At 36.9% G+C, this 20,228-nt stretch overlaps 1 protein-coding gene and 1 pseudogene across 1 annotated transcript; both read right to left on the bottom strand.

Annotated features, from left to right (window-relative positions):
* Positions 1–1,062: 1,062 nt before the first annotated feature.
* On the bottom strand, positions 1,063–4,406 carry LOC113061243 (trehalase-like; annotated as a pseudogene).
* A 2,694-nt stretch (positions 4,407–7,100) lies between these two features.
* LOC113061772 (probable ATP-dependent RNA helicase ddx6) lies at positions 7,101–19,845 on the bottom strand. The gene is made up of 14 exons (XM_026231204.1): positions 19,714–19,845; positions 17,506–18,081; positions 17,364–17,427; positions 17,164–17,268; positions 16,506–16,635; positions 16,239–16,385; positions 16,029–16,123; positions 15,802–15,924; positions 12,032–12,160; positions 11,796–11,912; positions 11,533–11,596; positions 10,550–10,651; positions 10,238–10,422; positions 7,101–10,129 (listed from the first exon to the last, which is right to left on the bottom strand). Exons 2-13 carry the CDS (start codon positions 17,700–17,702, stop codon positions 10,247–10,249), a joined length of 1,449 nt encoding a protein of 482 aa, XP_026086989.1. The 5' UTR covers positions 17,703–18,081; positions 19,714–19,845; the 3' UTR covers positions 7,101–10,129; positions 10,238–10,246.
* Positions 19,846–20,228: the final 383 nt, after the last annotated feature.

The following is a 20,228-nucleotide window of genomic DNA, read 5'->3' as shown; positions in this document are numbered from 1 at the left end:
TGAATCTAGCATCTTAAGTACAATCTCTGTTCGCAAGAATCTTTAGGCACTTGTCTGCATTTTCTTTTCTTTTTTTGCTCCTCTCTCTCAACTTTTTGGACTCACAGGACATCTTATTTGTTGGCTACTGAGATATGTTTGACCCCACTCCATTTTTTCATGAATGACATTTGGGACCTCACCTTGACCGTCAAATAAAGATGTTTACTGTTAGCTGCAAGTCAACTGTTGGAATCCTTCTCACACAATGGACAGACAAACCTCTCAACTTCTCGTATACATGGATCTAATGTAAAAACTGTAAATTTATGGATTTCAGTTTTGTCATCTTTTCTAAAATATTTGTACAAATATTTTATTTTATCTATGTATTAATGTTACTTAATTTATTGTTGTTGTGTAATTTTATTTATTCTTTTTTTTTTTTTTTAAGTCTACCAGGGTTCCAAATTTACACAGTTGTCTGTTGCTTTAAAAGTACATGACATCTATATAAGATTCTCTCTCTCTCTCTCTCTCTCTCTCTCTCTCTCTCTATATATATATATATATATATATATATATATACATACACATATTTGATCACATAATCACATAAAGCAATATATACTATACAGCAAATTTCAACAGCCTGTTTAATTTTATTTTTTTATTACGAAATGTAACTGTATTTTCAGCCAGCCCAGCTTATACAAACTATAATTATGTCAATATAATAAAGTAAATCTCAACTGCTTAATTGCATGTATTCCTGCATAATGTAAACTTTATTATCACCCAGCTCTAAACTGCTTAATGCACCTATATGGCATGAATTATTAAAATGTTACAAACATTAACATTGTGACCTTCTGTGAAGCTGCTTTTAAACATGGTGAAAAGTGCTATGCAAAATAATAATAATAATAATAATACATAGCATATATATATGTCCCACTACTCTCCGCTTTTACTAAGAGAAGTGGGAAACCCGTTTGGATAGTCCAGACCTCCACTGCCTCAAACAGAGAAAGGGGAGAGAGAAGTTTTATGAAAAGCAGAAATATTGTGCAAAGACTGCCATCTGCTGTTGAGCATGGAGTTTGCTTCAGTAACAAGATGGGAAAGAATCCTCCCACTTTTTGAGATCTCACTTGTTCCTGTGAAACCTATAAATACTGTTCTCTTGTGTTTTAGACAGATTAATAAGGAGGAAAAATCGGAAGTGAAGTGCAGTGTTACTCAAAAGGGAATATATTTGATACAAAGAAATTGCAATATTATTTTGTGAGCGTGGATGGAAGGCGTTATTAAAGCAGCATTAGGTCAGAGATGAGACCTGAGACCCAGAGAGAGATCTGTAGGTCGTCTGCATATGTTGTATACCGTCTATGTGGCCTGCCTACAAAATCACTCACTATAAAAGGTCAGTAATAGATATAATTAATTTGTAAGTCAATGTTTGTAAAGTGACAGGCTCGCCGTCCGGTACTGCACCGCCATCTCTGGGTTCGAGTAACATTGTGCCCAGAGAGGTGTCATGTTAGATGGGTAGAAGGACAGGTGCTGGTTCCTGTTCACCAGGCTGAAATCAAACCAGGCTCTTTTTTCTGCATCCCACAGTAGACTTTCAATAGCTTTAAATACAAGAAATGATGTCAGAAAATATCCCTGATTGCTTTTAATATAACACACAAAACACACTGTTCAAACTCTGCTGTCTTATGATTATTATTTTTTTATATAAAATATACACTACTGTTCAGGTGTTTTTTTTTTTTTTTTTGCATTACATTTATCAAAAGTCTTTACATCATTAAACAAGATTTCTATTTCAAATAAATGCTGTTCTACATAATTTTCTATTCATCACAGTATCCTCCAAAAAAATGTATAGAGAAATGAAGACATTTTTGAATACATGTAGATAAAAAAAGAAAATCAATATTATTAAATACATACAGTATCTATTAAATAAATGTCTAGTTTCAGCACACAGAGAAGACAGGTGACAATAAACTGATTAGAAGGATAAATTAATTAAATGATATAGTTGGACCATCAAGGAAAGCATAATTCCCTCTGTGAAACATTCTGCCTTAAATGCCAAGTGTTTTATCTAATTTAATGAGGTGATCGATTGTTGACTTGAAAACTAGTGTATTATTACAGTATTATAAAGGATGTGTTTAAATAATTTGTCAAAGTTTGTTTGAAATCTGGAACTAGCGAACTAGCACAGTGATAGGGAGAAAACATGACATAGGGAAAATAATACAAATAATATGAATATTCATTAAAATCAGGAGTGTGTACAGCACATACACATAAGTGTGTTTTGACTCTTTTACCCAGAATCCTGTGGAAAGAGGCCAGCAGATGCTCACTGAGGTCAGCAGGCAGGATGGGGCTTGTCTGTGTGTCGCTCAGGGTGCCGTTGTTTCTGCCTGTGCTGTCGATATATGTACTGTACCAGCGAGAAGAGAAATCCCAGCCTGACTCCGCACCAGATGGCAGTTCTTTCCAAACTTTCTCCTGAGTCTCTGTAATACACAAACATATTCATATTCATGCACATCGACACACATAAGAACAAGGAAAATGATCCTTTAATGATCTTGTTGTGGTACACGTAAGCATCAGAATATTAAAGGAACAGTTCACCCGAAATGAACATTTTCTGAAAATCTATTCACCTTCAGAAATTCAGGGATTCGTTTGTTTCCTCATAGGGACAGATCTGGAGAATTTTATCATTAGATGCTTACCAATGGTTCTTCTGTAAATGAATGGGTGCCATCAGAATGAGAGTCCAAACAGCTGATCATTTTTCACAGCTTTTCTCTTCACAAAAAGATACACTGATGGACTGGAGTGGACTGTGGATTATTGTGATGTTTTTAGCAGCTGTTTGGACTATTTATTCTGATGGCACCCATTTACTGCAGAGGATCCATTGATGAGCAAGTGATTCCATGCTACATTTCTCCAAATCTGGTCTGATGAAGAAACAAACTCATCTACATCTTGACTGATCTGAGGGTGAAGACATTTGCAGCAAATTTTCATTTTGAGGTGAACTATTCCTTTAATAGGTAAAAGGAGTCCAAATATTTGCATACTGGCCTCGATAAAGCACCTAGATTCCTACATGCTGACAGGCCTTCAGCCAGTTCTACATCTTCACTGCAAGACTCGGGTCTGCAAATACACAGATTTAAATACTGCAATGCGTCCAGATATGTTACTTCATTACAGAATTGAGAAGCATCGTAATAATAATTAAACTTATTCAAATTTCTTAATGCAAAATAAAATTTCATTTTGCCTTTGGGGGTGACCCTGACATGTTATTAAAGCACACAGTCCAGGCCTGTCCACCGGAACATTATATCAGTTCAGGATGTGAGTCCACTCATCGACACAACAAGAGAGCAATTCTGCATCCAAAGGCTTGCAAAGCATCCAGTGCTGGCAAAACCTGCCTAAACACACAAAGAACACATGCGGTGCAGAGGTGTTGTTCAGAGCGGTTTAGCGTAGCACCTTAATATTCAACAAACCTGCAGGAGGGCAGTTTAGTCAGGAAGGTTACCTGAGGAAGTCTTTGTCTCTAGTAACCACATAGAGGTTTTTCACCATTAGGGGAATGGAGGAGGCTGACTACGCCGCTCGTGATAAACTCGACCACCGTTTGGGACAAAGTCGTATCTGAATAGACGTGAAGGGAAACAGTAAGTGAGTGTTTTACTGCTTAAGTCTTTTTGTATTATTAAAAGTGAAGAAAAAAGCTTGTGCATCCAAAGATTTTTAGAAAAACATAAATATTATGTGAATGTTAATAAATAAATGTATCACATTCAATCATTTATGAGTCAAATATCTGTTATTTAATGGTAATGTGTTGAACTCATGAAACTGAACATGTGTGATGTGTTTGTGAAAATCAGGACAAATAAGTGCACCTTTCCAACAGCTACTGAAAGTTCCGAATCATTCCTCGAGCTGTCTCTGTCATCTCAGACCAAAGGAGATCATTTATTACCCAATATGAGTCATAGAAGAACAAAAACACCTTATTACATCTTCTGAAGAAAAAAATATGTGAAAGAGTGATAAAAAGAGTGGTTGTTGCCAGTGCAGAACTAATCATTATGATGTTATGGTGTTGTGGGAAGTTGTCAGGGTGCTGCTATGTGTTTATTAAAGCCACCCTGAAATCAGATTTGACAGTATTGTTGATAATGTTTGTTCATGCATGGTGTGTGCACCAGCATGAGGGTAGTCATGGACATTCACTGACACCTAGTGGTGTGGATGCAGCATCACACGTAAGTTGTCATTTACAGAGACCAGTGATGTAGACATTCACTACTCACCCTCAGCCATGATTATTAACAGTGGTGAATAAAGTACCTGAAAGTCATACTCGAGTAAAAGTACAGATATCTTACCAGAAAATCACTTTGGTAGAAGTTGAAGTCACCATTTAGAATACAAACCCGATTCCAAAAAAGTTGGGACACTGTACATATTGTGAGTAAAAAAGGAATGGATTAATTTACAAATCTCATAAACTTTTTTATTTCTTAAAATAAAGATAAAAAAAACATATTTTATTCACAATAGAATATAGATAACATATCAAATGTTGAAAGTGAGACATTTTGAAATTTCATGCCAAATATTGGCTCATTTTGGATTTCATGAGAGCTACACATTCCAAAAAAAGTTGTGACGGGTAGCAATAAGAGGCTGGAAAAGTTAAATGTACATATAAGGAATAGCTGGAGGACCAATTTGCAACTTATTAGGTCAATTGGCAACATGATTGGGTATAAAAAGAGCCTGTCAGAGTGGCAGTGTCTCTCAGAAGTCAAGATGGGCAGAGGATCACCAATTCCCCCAATGCTGCGTAAAAAAATTGTGGAGCAATATCAGAAAGTAGTTTCTCAAAGAAAAATTGCAAAGAGTTTGAAGTTATCATCATCTACAGTGCATAATATCATGTATTATATGTATTGCCCATACTGGATGCCCGTGATCTTCAGGTCCTCAGACAGCACTGCATCACATACAGGAATGCTACTGTAATGGAAATCACAACATGGGTTCAGGAATACTTCCAGAACACATTGTCGGTGAACACAATCCACCGTGCCATTTGCCGTTGCCGGCTAAAACTCTATAGGTCAAAAAAGAAGCAATATCTAAACATGATCCAGAAGCGCAGGCGTTTTCTCTGGCCCAACCAAAAATGACAATTCTGTCATCATTTACTCACATGGTCCAAAAGAGTAGGCTATATGTAATACATTTTATCAAACAAAATATTTATTGAGGACCCTACTTTTTGTAATCTGTTTGATGCTTGCACAACAACTTTAAATGATAAATCTTTTCTGAATAATGTCTCCAAATTTGATGTGTGATTAATTAGATTAATCAGCACATCATGTAATTAATTAGATAAAAAAGTAATCCCCAGCCCTATATATGTGTGTGTGTGTGTGATAACTGGTTTAATATTCATTATCATAGGTAATGTGGTTTTTCACCATGAAATCCATTTTTTAATTATTTGAAATAATGCAAACAGATGGTTTCAACAAAAGCACATTCCATTGACTGACAACCACAGAACTCACAAACAGTTGGTCTTTAAAGGTTTAGGGTTAGATTTGTCTGTCTGTTAACTTGATTAATATTCACTGTATTCCATGTTTGCATGTTTTTGCTAAGCACTTTTATTTTGGTGTTGAGTCTGCCGAAAGGAAGGGTAATGTGCTCCTTCCCCCACAGTTCTAACACTCTTACGGTCTATGGAGGAGGGAACAAAAATGACATGACTTCATTAGCATTCAACCAATAATTCAAATCTGTAATCATTTAAGGAACTTCAGTTCATACAGTTCCTGTCTCTATGACTTTCTTGGAACTCCTGTGCTGTCAGCACTGTCCAAGTAAAGTCAATTTTTGGGTGAACCATACTAATACTATCCTGCCATGAGAATACCATCCAGCAGCTGTTAAACACAGAGAGAACCATCTTCCAAGCTCATCTTTCATAAGGAATTTAGCAAATAATTTCACAATCCAAGTGACAAACACGTTTATATCAAATGATAACCAAAATATTAATCTCCGTGCTAAAAGGTAGCCATCTCATTGGATAATGCAGATAAACCGCTCCGATTTAGGGAAAGAAACCTTGACTAAGAAGGTAGTTATGGGAACTAACCGGTCACAAGGTCCCAGGAGTGTGACCCCAGATGAGAGAATGAAAAGTTTTCCTGAACTTCGACTGAGGATTTTGATGAGCTAAAATATTGACAATCAGTTTTAAAACTCTTTGGCCCTTGTTTATCAATGATCAGAGGGATAGGTTTAAAATCATTCTACAGGGATTAAACCATTTCAACAAGACTAGCCTGTACCTAGCGGTCAGATATCATTATGTAGGCTGTTATTAGCAGCAGCATGAAAATGTTACACAAGATGACTATAGGAAATAAAGTGGTTCTGGATACTAAAATGTACAGACTAATAAAATTGTGTACTTTTACTTTGAGAGGTCTTACAAGTTATTCATCTTACATTCATAAACACAACGTGGGTCATCGGTCATAAGAAACTTGGGAAAAAGACACCTCAAACATGGATCTTCAGTGAGCTTTATTTTCAAACAAAAACTATCACAGATGTTAACCATTGGATTTTTTTTTAACACATCTTTACAATTGTAGCATCACTGAGAAAAATGCCAATTGAAACGGTTCAAATTGAAAAGGAAACAAAACAAACAAAAACACTTGATTTCTTACATTTGGTTTCTCATTTTAATCAGAAGTACCCAAAAGCTAAAAAAAAAAAGAAAAAAAGAATTTAATTTAGCCAATTTAAGGGCAAAGTTTAGAGATCCAATTTTCCTTACCCTGAACTCCAAAACTTATTTGAATTTTTGAAAACCAATTCTCTCCATTTCCCTCCCACCCACTAACCCAGACTGATGTATTCATGTACTCCAACACTGAACAGAACAAGGCAAAGTGTTAGAGTCAGGAAGAGATACATCAGGGCAGCAAAAAAAAAAAAAAAAAAAAACCCTCCCACCCACCCCAATACATAAATCAAAAAAAAAAAAAAAGTTAATAAATGAAGAATGAGTGGATTTTAAAGATTACAATTTTGTTGCTTTAGAAAACTTTTAAACCGGTGAGATGTTCTCCACCACATTCTTCCAAATAAAAAGAAAGCAAAACCAAAAAATAAAAATGAATAAAAAGAAACCCCAACCAACATGGCAAAGACCACAGCACATCCAATCACATGCCGCTTTACAGCATCTCAGGAACGCACCATGATTTTCACAGCAAGTGGTAACTGAAAAACACTGGGCTGCTGCCAAAGAGCCCAGAAACTCATATACTCCTCTCTATGGGCAGATGTTTAACAACCCTCAAAATAAATCAAAGCTGATTACACCGGTGATGTACACACCGAAGGGTATATGTTATAGAGAAGAGAATACAAGCTTGGATTCAAGCAATGTCACTGGGAAAATATGCATGTTTTAGAATATGGGATAAATAACCTTTGCTTACAATTTGGTAACGAACCATAAAGTTAGAACAAACTTTAATTGCATCAGGGAAAACTAACAGTAACATGCCGCAGTAGACAAAGCCAATCCATGCATTAAAACTCACCTGCATTAGACTTTTTTTTAAATGGGGACATCGATGTTAAACTCAAACATTAAATTAAGCCAATTCTATGCCAATAAATCACAAAAAAGACAAAAATCTATCCCCCCAACCTCCCTCCAACCCACCCCATAAAGTTGCAACCCTCAAAACATCACGGGCCAAAGCACTAAACTTATTCAAAAAGCAGCAGAAGGGCTAAAGTGTCTCAAGCAAGCCCCTGTCAACCTTCAGAAATGAAAGAAGAAAAAAACACTCAAAAAGGCTATTAGTGTTTGGGGGAGGTGCAATAAATATTCTGCTGCAAAAGAAAAAGTCATTTGGTTATCAGCACCAAAAAAAAAAAAAAGTACCCAGATACCTCAAATACCCAGCCCATGTTAAATACCCTTGTCCCTACCACAATACTTCCTCAAAAAGAATAAAATATTATATTATACAATAATAAATAAAAATAAATCTCCCCTTCGGTCTATACACCTCTGCCCTAACCGAGGAAGTGCACCCAGAACATGTGCAGAACATATAATTATTGCCCAACCCTTGAACTAAAGTTCAACCTTAAGTGCAGCCCACACTGCAAAGGTTTAGATTCTTCTGTTAATTCTGTGCAGCATCTCAAGAACATGGTCTCATTACAAACAAAACAAAAAAAAAAAAAGCCTCCCGACTCACGATGCACTGCATGTCTCTGCCGCTACATTGTCAGTCCATCATTTAGAATACTTGGCATTCAGTTGTTTTTTGTCCATTTTTCCAAGCTTTCAATCCTCCCACCCCAGTCTGCTTAAAGTAACGTCCTAGTGCCAGCGGCAGAGAAACACAGCCCATGTAACAGCTACACATCTCACTTATAAATTCAATGTTTTTGCACATGGCCAATTTGAGCTGCACTGCAGCAAGTAGATCTATTAAAAGATGAAAATATTAAGTTACCTCTATGTTTAGAGTCACCCAGGTTAGGGGAACCTGTTGAGTGCCTCACAGTTACAAGCAAAAGGCTGGAAAGCAAATAAGCCTCGTTTTTTCACAACCCTTAAGAGGCCTTTTATTTGAGCAACCCATGTCAGGAACGTTTGTCAGCACTGGGGAGCGGGTCATATTTAATAATTTAGAGTGAACAAGTGCAAATCCGAACATCTGCACCATCTGCTGAAATGCTTCGAAGCCAACACTCAAACCTTCTGAACAAAGTATTCTTGGATTTAAAAAAGCCCTTTTTTTTGACAAAACAAGGGTGGTGCACTACCTGGAAAAACTTTAACCATCTGCTAAACTTATTTCCCACTGGGGAGAAAAGGGCAAAACCAAAATAGTGCCGCCCAGTGCTGACAGAATCCTGATTTTAAAAGAGCTTTCTAACATTCTTTTCAAATGGTCATTAAGCCTTTTCAGCTCGTTTTAAAATGATCCATTAAAAAAATAATAAATGAAGTATTTACAAAATGTTTACAATGTGCCAGATCTGTATAAATGGCACATTTAGGATAGAATGCCTACCGCACTGAAATCACAAGGAAAGGGGAAGAAAGAGAAAAGAAAAGTCCACATTCGTCTTGAAGTGGGAGTCCTCATGGCCAAGGAAAAAGGCTGGTCTCAGTCTGGCCAAGTCTCTTAATGTTGACCCGCTGAAGACAGAGGGGGAAAGAGTTATGGGTCTCTAGAGGCATGGCATGTTCCACGAGTGGATGAAGAAAAAAAAAAAAAAGCCATTAAGAGCCTTGCGGGGCTTTAGAAAGATTACCACAGGAACATTAGCCCCTATTATTGTCATCATGCCCACTGATATCATCTCAGTTCTCCGGGGGCTTCTCTTCACACCATAGTCAAGTACACCAGAGACTGCACAAATCACACATGCTGCCCCATCCTCTCTCCCACTGCGAAATCCTGTTTTTCATTGCCCCAAAAAAACAAGGTGGCAGATGGAAAATTATTCCTCTTATGTTAAACGGGAGGGGACAGACAAGCAATACCAAAAGCCAGAGAGAAAAACAAGACCATGTCTTCAAATGAAGAGTTATGAGTGAAGAAAAATCATCAGGTTATTACTTTTTGAACAAGTTAGACTGCTTGTTAAGGCACTTGTTTCAAATGACTAGAAACATGAAGATGAGCAGAGGAACAGAGAGGGTTGAGAATGTGCTTGCAAGCGATGAGTAGTCTCTTTTCCGTGGGCGATAAATCCTCATGTCCCCTCTTTCCCTCCTCAAGTCTTCAGGATGAAAATATTGGTGCAGCAGTCCTTTAGTAGGCCATGAGCCTTCCCGATTATTGGGCCATCACAACATCACTGCTTTGTAGTGGCACCAAACAAGAATAGAAAAAAAAAAGTGTGGGAAAAGACAGATGGGGAAAGAAAAAAAAAAAATCCCCAATTCCCTAGACACAGGGAAGATTGAAAAAAAAAAAAAAGTGGGGATAGGGGACAAAGGATTGGTGATCTGGATGGGGTAGAAAAGAAAAACCATGTTAAAAAAAAAAAAGAAAAGAGACCAAATCTAACAAACGTGCACATTGTAAGCTCTAGAGTGACTGAACATTGAACTCACCTCTCCTGCTCACAGTTTAACCTCCTCTCCGCTCTCACTGTGGTACTCGGCCACATATAGACTCTTATCAATGCTGCTGGGAATGGGTTTAATTTCGGTACCCAGCTGTTCTTCAATACCTTTCAGGTTAAAGCGATCATCGTAAGTGATCAAGTTAATGGCGAGGCCCAAGTGTCCAAATCGGCCTGTGGGAAGAGAAGTCCAATGTCATTTAACAAAGCTTACCTTTCAAAAGCCTGACTGTCAAACAGCGAAATTATCAATGCAACATTACTTTATCTCAGAGCAGGAATTAAACAAAACCCTACTCACCAGATCTACCAATGCGATGGAGGTACGTCTCCCCAAGTTTGGGAAAATCAAAGTTGATCACCACATTCACAGCTTGTATATCAATTCCTCTTGTGAAGAGATCTAAACAGAGAAAAGAGACAAAGCAAGATCTAGAATAATTAAGGATGTACTAATTCACTCAACTCAAGAAGCGATTCAAGATCTCTCTCAAGTGGACCATTGACACTCCTAATTGGAAGATAGTGTCATGGTCCATTTGAGAGATTGGTGGCGTTAATGCACTTTTAAGTCTGCAATCTGCCATAAAGCAAGAAGAAGCCTCCTCAAGCGCCTGCTTGAATGTGCACAAGAGAGTTCTAAAATTCAGACATCGGCCAGTGTGGTCCAACCTAGCTATCAGTATCGGCAAAATCCTCTATCGGTTGACCTCTATTAATAACTATCGAAGCTCAACATTGGGGTGATGGAATATTCTAAAACCGTATACTGATGCTCAGCCTTTTCTTACTCCTTTTTATCCCCAAATGAAGAACAAAAACAAACTTTGAGGTATATCGGGGCCTTAAGTCATTATAATCAGTAATTATGTGCCCACTGGATGCGACAAATGTCTTGTTTGTAATGGTTTGGTCTCATCGCACTGGGTCTCGGCATCACAGTATGTTAAGGGGCATAACATTTCCATCTCATGCTTGAGGAATTTGGCGTACACCTCGCTTCTCAGAGCTATGAACCTTAGAAAAATTGACACGTTTCAAAAAGGCAAGACAGAGAGGAGAAACAATGTACATTGTGGAAAAGTGTGTCTTTTGAACCTTAAACCGCGTAAACATTTCACTACACGAAATACACAACATAAATGTTCTTTTTAGCACCATATGACCCCTTTAAACTCTCACTGTGTCTGTCAGACTGGAGAAATTATTTAATCTGAATTTAAGACATTAAGACTTAAGAACCCATGGCCACCTTGAAACATCCAGATTCTCAACTCTACTTACCAGTGCAGACAAGATTTCGACATAAGCCATTTCTGAAATCATGGAACACACGGTTTCTGTGTTCCTAAAGGAAAATTAAAACTTGTATTAACATTAAATTAACCAAGATACAGAATTCAGAATGTAAACAGTTTGTCTGGTTTATAAAACCAAACTAATTACAAATCCTGTAACATCCTCAAATTCATTACATAAAAACTTGTTCCATTTCAAAATTGCGCCAACAGAAGTGTGGTAACACCACAAGCCCTCTCTATTCCCACCTGTCTCATCTTGGCGTGAATGTAGAAACAGGAGTATCCAAGCTGAGAGATCTTCTTTGCCAGGAGCTCCACTCGCTGTGATGAATTGCAGAAGATTATAGACTGATTGATCTGGAGCTGAAAACAACAAACAAACATTAAATAAGATGTCTGCAACAGACAGGAGGACCGCTTTGCTAATTTTCAAATCTTAGTCTGATAAAATGTGGGATGCACAAGGATCATAAGATTTTTACCCTGGAGAAGAGAGTATTAAGGCAATGGACTTTCTGCCTTTCTGTTACATAGGCGTAATACTGAGTAACCCCCTTCAGGGTCAGCTCATCCATCAGGTTTATCTCATAGGGCTTCTGCAGATGGGTGTTCTGTTCACAAAAATATAGCATAAATAAATACTTTCTGAACCACAATGATAGCCTTTGAACAAAATACGATGTTCATACAGTGATCATTATATTATCAGGCTTTAAAATACAGCAAACATGCAATTATGTACAGATCAGCGTTTTCTAGAACATTAGGCAGCAGAGGCAACATGCCATTATATTGCATACAGTGCATACGCACATGAATAAACAGTGAAGCTACAAGGGCTGGGCATTTAATCATTTGATAAAATCTGATTTTGGCTTTCAAACTTAAGAAAACTGAAATGATGCTTTTGTTTCATCATCAATTCCCCTCATTCTTTAGAGCAGTGCACTTCTAACGGTCCTTTAGTTTTATTTTGGTTGCATGGCAACAATTTATAGTTATAGTCATTATTAGTGTACACTAATAACATTAGTAGTGTACATTTATCATTTGAAATATATACACGATATGTAAAAATTGATAGCCTGAATGCACCGTAAGTCGCTTTGGATAAAAGAGTCTGCTAAATGCATAAATTTAATTTAAATATTTAAGTGCAACAAAATTCACTTCATTTAAAAAAAATAAAATAAAAGAAATAAATAAATGTAACATTTCCAAAGTAAATTAGCCATGTTCTAAAATCTTCATAAAAATTACGATTACGCTTTTTGCCAAAATCAAATCAGCCACAGGGCGAATTTTTTTAACTAATGACTTGATGGATTAACCCTCTGGAGTCTAAGGGTATTTTTGGGGCCTTGAGAAGTTTTGTCATGCCCTGACATTTGTGCTTTTTTCAGTTTCTTATAAATATCTAAATGGGTAAAGTCTAATATCACTGTAATCAGCACAAACTGGGCTATAATAATATGTGAAATGCATGCATGTACATGATTGTATTTTTGAGAAAAAAAATGTTATGCATGGTTAGTGAAAAACTAAAAAATGTTAAATCACTTGAATAAGGCAATAAAACACATACATAAAATTGGTTGCCGGAAAAGTTGAGAACTGAAGCTTGTAGCCTAGAATTTTTCTTTCTGAATGATGTGAAAATCATCTTGTTTACTCACTCACAGAAAACAATATATTGATTTAAATTTTCTAAAACACTTTTTGTTGGTAAAAGTCATATGCGAGTAGGCGTCAACTATCATGAATATCATTGTGATTTAAACCTGAGAAGACAAAGGCCTGCATAATGAGCTGCATAATGAGCCTCTCATTCAACTGTGCCACTCTGAGGGCAAATTTTTTGGCATCCTTTCTCTAGTCACACAATCCTTCAGAAATCCTTTTAACAATCTTATTTTCTACCAAATAAGCCCCATTTACTATCACTATTATTATTATTATTAATGTTGAAAAGAGCTGATAATATTTTTCAGGTTTTTTTAGGGGGAATAAATCGAAAGAACTGCATTGTTTTTACATTTGTTAGAGTTATCTCTATTTGTCACATTTATATTATTTACATCAAGCTTTTGAATGGTATAGTATTGTATATTGTTATTGAAACTTCATAATGTTTCACTTGATTATACATTTAGTCAGGAATTATAGTTTGGAAAAAGTATTTGGAAAAAGTCTAACTAGTAAAATGTTTACACGTTATGTGAAAACTAGTACAAATAAATAAAAAGAGACTTACTCATGTTTATGATCTCTGCTGAATAAAGCGCTTCATTCTTTTTTCTGAGGAAATCCATTTCTCAAATCCTCAACCACATCACATCTTTTTGGGGTGAATTATGTCTTATTCCTCTCATCGCGAAGCAAACAGTAAAATAAAATAAAAACTTGAAGAATAGTCTCGCTGCTTTTTCTTCTGTGTGGGCGTATTCAAGCCACGCGCTTCAGTTTGAATCTGAATAGCGCGTTCAGCGCGGGGGCGTGGTCACATTAGATATAATGAGCGGAGATATGAAAAACAGACATTGCGTTGTTTTCATATGGATTACTTTATCTCAGAATATTTGTTTTCGGCAGCACTTGTTTAGTTTAAAAGTAGACATTCCAGGCTTTCTATAGATATCTCTCTCATGTCTCTTCGTTGAGTATTCACGGAGTTACAGTTCATTTTAATGAAATGTTTGTACATGACGATCAGCGGAGATAAAGACTGTAGACAGCGCACCTTGTTTGTTATCTTTATTTTATAAGTGCACAAAGGTTTTTTGTTATTATGTGTGTATCCAAAAAAAACTAGACCCTTTACAGATTCGATAGATGTATTGCTCTTATCTGTACGATTAAAACTGAGAGTGTAATTTAAGTTCTTTTCAGGGTTATCAGGTGAAAATGACTCAAAACGCATATATGCGTTAATCGACTCGAAAGGGTTAAAGATGTATTCATTTTTTTTTTTTTAATGAAAGACTCGTTGAAGAGCAAATCATAACCTTCATGTAGGAGTGGGCGATATGACCAATCTTATGTCATTATAAAAAATAAAAATAGAATTTTCATAATCCCTGTCACTAATGTCTATCAAACTAATACAAGAAAATAAACAAGCTCACTGGAGATAAACAGTCAGTGATTAAACTAGTTACAAGCAATAGGACAAAAACTACAATAACTCAGAAATACATTGTGTAAATGAATTCCATCTATGTATAATTATAAGCATTATCATTACTTTCTTATTCTAGTTACAAAAGTGATTTAGTCAAGCACAGTGAGAGATTTTCATGAATGGCAGACATACCGTATTTTCCAGACTATAAGTCGCACTTTTTTTCATAATTTTATATAGGTCCTGCTACTTATAGTCAGGTGTGATTTATTTATCAAAATTAATTTTGACATGATCCAAGAGAAATGAACCAAGAGAAAACATTACCGTCTCCAGCCGCGAGAGGGCGCACTGAAAACAGAGCGCCCTCTCGCGGTAATGTTTTCTCTTGGTTATAAATAAATGAGACTTATAGTCCAGTGTGACTTATGTTTTTTTTCCTCATCATGATGTATTTTTGGACTGATGCGACTTACACTCAGGTGCGACTTATAGTCTGGGAAATACGGCATGTGCTTTTGCTCGCAACGGTTTACATTCCCTTATGACCTAAATGACTGCATTTATGAGGATACTTCCATTTGGACACATAAGAGTTTATGCAATCATTCAAAGCCAAGCAGCAAAAATGCTCACAAGCTCTATTAGCAGCTGATGCGCGGCTTAGACAGCGCACGCATATAGCTCGGTTGTTTGCGTTTCAACGTCCTAAAATCAGTCGTTTTAAACTGCAGTGCTTGCAAACATTAAGTTTTCGTGACCACGCGCACAGCAACATGGTGCGAGTACGCGCATGCAGTTATTCACACATCTGCCTGCATCCCCGTGTAACGCATGTAGACTGCCATCAATCAAATTATGAAAAAGTATTGCCGTAAACAATGTATTTTGCGGCACCACAAAATAAATAGAGCACAATATGAATTGATAAACTTAACTTCATCCGTCCGATATATCGTCATATTGCCCAGCCCTACCTTCATGTGTTAAGTGTTACCATAAGTTGATAACTAGTTCGTGGCATGCTCATAGTGGTTTTAAATGTAAAAATGCATACTTTAAAAACTAAATTATAAATAAATAAAAAATAAAACACTTTATACATCTTTGTTTAGAAATCAGTGGGTTTACCATGAACTTCTGCACACTCAGTGGGAAGGTAGCAGAATACAGCAAAATTTGCCTTTGTTTGGGCAAAAAGCTCAAAATCTCCTCCATCATCTGTACAAAGTCCTGTGACAGGAGCTTATCTGCCTATTCGGTAACATGGGCAGAACATACAAGAGATACGAGTATTAATCTATGGCAGTTAACTCCGTAATTAGCCTAACAATAAGATAAAGCCCTCATTCTCATACCTCATCCAACACGATCATCTGTACTTGATTGACTTTGGCCACTCCCTTTTTGATGAGGTCTAAAATTCTTCCTGGAGTGGCGATGACAACATGCACTACAAAGGGAAAAGTTAAATCCAGTGAGATCCAGCGTTTACGTAAGGGTATATGTAAATAAGCTAAAAAAAAACAAAAAAAAAAAACACTTCGAACCAGATTATGAACACTTGCCTGTTTCATCGAGTCTCATGATGTCATCACGGAGGTTGGTTCCGCCTGTTGTTGCCATGACCTTGACCCCGCCCATGTGTTTGCTGACCTGGATACATATCTGGCTCACCTGTAGAGCCAGTTCTCTAGTGGGCACAATACCCAATGCTGCAGAAAGCATTTAAAGCTTGAAGTCACTTAAAAGCAATAATGAAATAGTGTATAAAGCCTATATTCAAGAAACCTAACAACTTCTTGTAAATGTGGCAAAACCAAGATGTCACAGACCTTGTATGCAGTCTTTCTTCAGGTCTATGCGTTCAAGTAAGGGAATGAGGTAGGCGCCACTTTTTCCTGTGCCGTTCTTGGCTCTGGCCAGAATGTCTCTGCCAGACAACGCAATGGGAATGCTCTCCTCCTGCAGGTATGAGTGAGAAGACCGTAATGAGCAGACGGGTCAGATTAAAAACAAGCTTCTCTGGTCTTACAAAGGATGCAAACTGTATGGTCACCGACAGACAAAGTTTAAAAAACTAAACCGTCTGAAACCAGTTTCTGTAAGAGACTTTATCATTCAGTTAAAGTGAAAGTTTAAACAAATTCATAGACATCGACTGCTATTATGTAGACTATTTCAATAGTAATTCTGTATGTTCTGTACATCTGGTGTGAATGACTGGCACTGTTTCATCTACTACACATGCTCAATCATGCGTAACACTCATCGTGTTCTCAGCACCTGTTATCTCACTATGACAACTTGAACTTCCTCTCCAGAGCTGCTTAGAATTCATCAAGCAAAAAAAAGAGCCTGTTTTACATGAACTTGAGATTGATTTGTACAGGTATACAAGATCTCTTTAGCCAAGTGTGATTCATATCTGAAATATTTTCCATCCAATGTCAATTTTTCTCCTTAAATGGAGAAATCGCTTTTTTTTTTTACCTGTATGGGTGACGGTTTCTCCCAGCCCATTTCAAAGATGCCCATAAGCAGCTCCCGCTTCAGGCAATAATCCTCAAACTCATTTCCCTTGGTTGCCGTCACATCCTGTAAATGTCACGACCACAAGCAGGACATCAGAGAAGGATTCCGGTTCAGAGGATACTTTAAGAAACAAATACATGTGTTAGAGATGGACTTACTGAAGTTCTCATGCGCAAATCCTTGGGAGGAAGCTTTAGATTTTTCTTCCAGTCATCCCCAGGCCTGTAAAGGTTTCAAAAAAGACATCAAATCCCAATCATCACCATCACAGCATCATTTACTCTTCCCTAAAGGACTTACTTGATGATGGTGTTGGCTGTGGGTGCAGGCTGGGAGTTGCCGTTGTTGACGGTGCTGGAGGGTTTGACCTGGGCTGGCTGTGTTGTTTGGGACCCCCCTCCACCAGGACCACCTGCCGGCTTCACAGAGCCTCGCATTTGGCCATTTTGATTCGACAGTCCCAGAATCACTGGATTTTCCATTCGGGCTGTACTCATGACTTCAATATTTTCAGCGAGTGAAAAACAACAGTGGAGATAATACTTTCTTAATTGGCTTGCAAAACAATACACAAGTTGTCCTTCCCACAGCTTTCTCAGTGTCCAATACACAAAAAAATAAAAAGGGGGGAAAAAAATAACCAGTTCCTTGTTCCTCAATATGCAAGTCTCTTGTGGAACATCTCAATGTCACTCAAGCAACAGGTCACAGATATAAGCAGAAGATTAGCTCCAGTTATCCTTCCATGAATGAGTGAATCCCTTCTCTGCAAAAGTTTTACAGACCAGGAGCAAGGAAGCCAGTGGTCTTCTCAATTCGTCGGTCCATTCCTTTCTCTCCAATTATTCAACATCAAGGATTTGAAAGGTTTCCCACCTGTGTGAGAGAAAGACCATCATAAAGCACAAAATATGAAACGTCACAATTTTAGATTTAGAATTGAATCAAGTAGAATTGATACCAGTTACGTAGGACAGGGTTTTCACAACTTTTACAGAGCTAGGGACATTAGTTAGTTCATAACAATAGTTTAATCTATTAGTAATTATCTTTAGTTAAGATTTAACTAAAAAAGATTTAAAAAAAAATAAAATAAAAAAATAAAAAAACCTAATGCAATAAGTATTGTTAATTTCAGCATTTCCAAATATACATTATCAAAATGAAAAAAAAAAATATATTTTTTTATGAAACTCAGCTTACTTTACATTAATGAATAGCTGCATTTTATTAACTAGCATTATAGATTAATAAATATTTTAACTAAATTATTGCTGATTGTTAAAAAGCACACTTGTTTTCATACAGTATATATACTTGACTCACAGATCACTATTTTGAGTTGGTAAATTTTGAAAGGGACAAGCAAGGTTGTGCCTTAAATGAGGTTTTACGATTGAATAAGTCGCAGAACGGCAAAATGCGTCCTGGCTATTATACCCATGACTAATACAGATAAATGCTAGTAATGTATTGTGTGGTATTACAGCAGAACATTTTCACTAAATTGTAATGTTAAAGGAGCAAAACGGTCTAAATCAGTCTAGGCATAGCATAAAAATAAAATATCTCTGGTAACGTTAATCAAACTGAAAGACTCCATAAAAGGAAAAACTTGCAAGATCTGTAACGTTACACATGAACTTACCAACAAACCTTACATTTAATGTCAAATCTGACCTGGTAGCAGCACCTGGCAGAAAGTCAAAACGAAAGGCCTAATTTTAAAACAGCCTCGCTGATGCAAAACCATTTACAGATTTCGCGCACATTTACATTAAGTGGACGACTTCTGATGTTGAGTTTGTAAAACAGGTGCAGTGGCACTCTGGCCAAACAGCTGGGGAAACCGGATAAAAGTAGACAATATAAATGCACTTTAGTTCGCTTAACATAACCGAAAGTCCATAGTTCACGAAACTCACTTACCGAACACAGCAAACCAGTGTATCTCGGTGTAACCAATATAACTTTGTAGTTGTTTGGTTAACGCCGTTACATTTTAACCGTCTTGACTCCTCACAACGTGAAACTCGCTGTCACTCAGCTCATGCTAATGTTTAGCTAACTTACGCAGCTACCGCTTGCGGCTTCACATCAAGAAATTTCAACAGAGTTTAACAAATTAGGAAATACATTCATACTACTGTCACTTTAATATGTTGGCTTTGTTGTCAGTAGAATGTAATATTTGAACTGTGCGAGATAAAAAAGGAAAACATTAGCACTGTGCTCGAGCTCGTTAGCGTTTGCGTCCACACACAGGCCGCACGCGAATCAACGGTCACAGATTCATCATTAACGTTATAAACTACGAAGCACTGATTTTTATAAATGGTAATGCATTGGATAAAAAAAGATTTAGCTTTTACTAAAGTAATTCCCCGAATGCTGTAAGTGAGTAGAGTATTCAAGAGACTCCACAGACAAATATGTTAACGCTAAAGCCACAATACCTATTAAAAATCTCACCGCGTACACCATAAACGTAACTTTATGTGACCTTACCAAATGTGGCTGAGAATCTCTTTCTGTGTGTTTGCGAATTTTAGGTGTAGAGTTGTAACATATATCTCGGGGTGTAAAGCGAGCGTGTAAGATGGCTTCCAGTCATCTTTAAACCCTCCCATAATCAGTCACATGAGAGGCCCATTTAATCCACAAAAACACCAGGCGTATTTCAAATTATTTTACTAAAACATTTTTACTGCTGCTCCCATATTTTATATAGCTTGTTTTTAAAACAATCTATATTGCATACATGAATTGCAGTTTTATTTTTTGCGTCCTTTGTAGGCGTATGACATCATCACAATTATACTCCTCTTTTACAAATATGAATTTTATTCATAATTACACGGCAACACAGTTTCATTCTTACCTGAGGAATATATATGTATATATATATATATATATATTATTATTTTTTTTTTGCTCTTTGTAGAAACCCGAAATGCGAGTCATTTTAGTCAACATGTTTGGGCTAGGCTAATTGGAGGTAATGTGGTTTAAAGCTGTCTGAC

Source organism: Carassius auratus, chromosome 43 (assembly GCF_003368295.1).
Source record: "Carassius auratus strain Wakin chromosome 43, ASM336829v1, whole genome shotgun sequence".
NCBI lineage: Eukaryota > Metazoa > Chordata > Actinopteri > Cypriniformes > Cyprinidae > Carassius > Carassius auratus.
The sequence above is the reverse complement of the archived record's forward strand: the minus strand, read 5'-3'. Positions and strand labels throughout refer to the sequence as shown.

Excerpts from the sequence above, each read along its gene's own strand:
- LOC113061772 (XM_026231204.1), bottom strand. The coding sequence starts at position 17,702 with ATGAGTACAGCCCGAATGGAAAATCCAGTGATTCTGGGACTGTCGAAT. Across the intron at positions 16,124-16,238 it reads CATGAGACTCGATGAAACAG|TGCATGTTGTCATCGCCACT; the intron begins GCAAGTGTTCAT and ends TTCCCTTTGTAG. Across the intron at positions 10,652-11,532 it reads TCGAAATCTTGTCTGCACTG|ATCTCTTCACAAGAGGAATT; the intron begins GTAAGTAGAGTT and ends TTCTCTGTTTAG.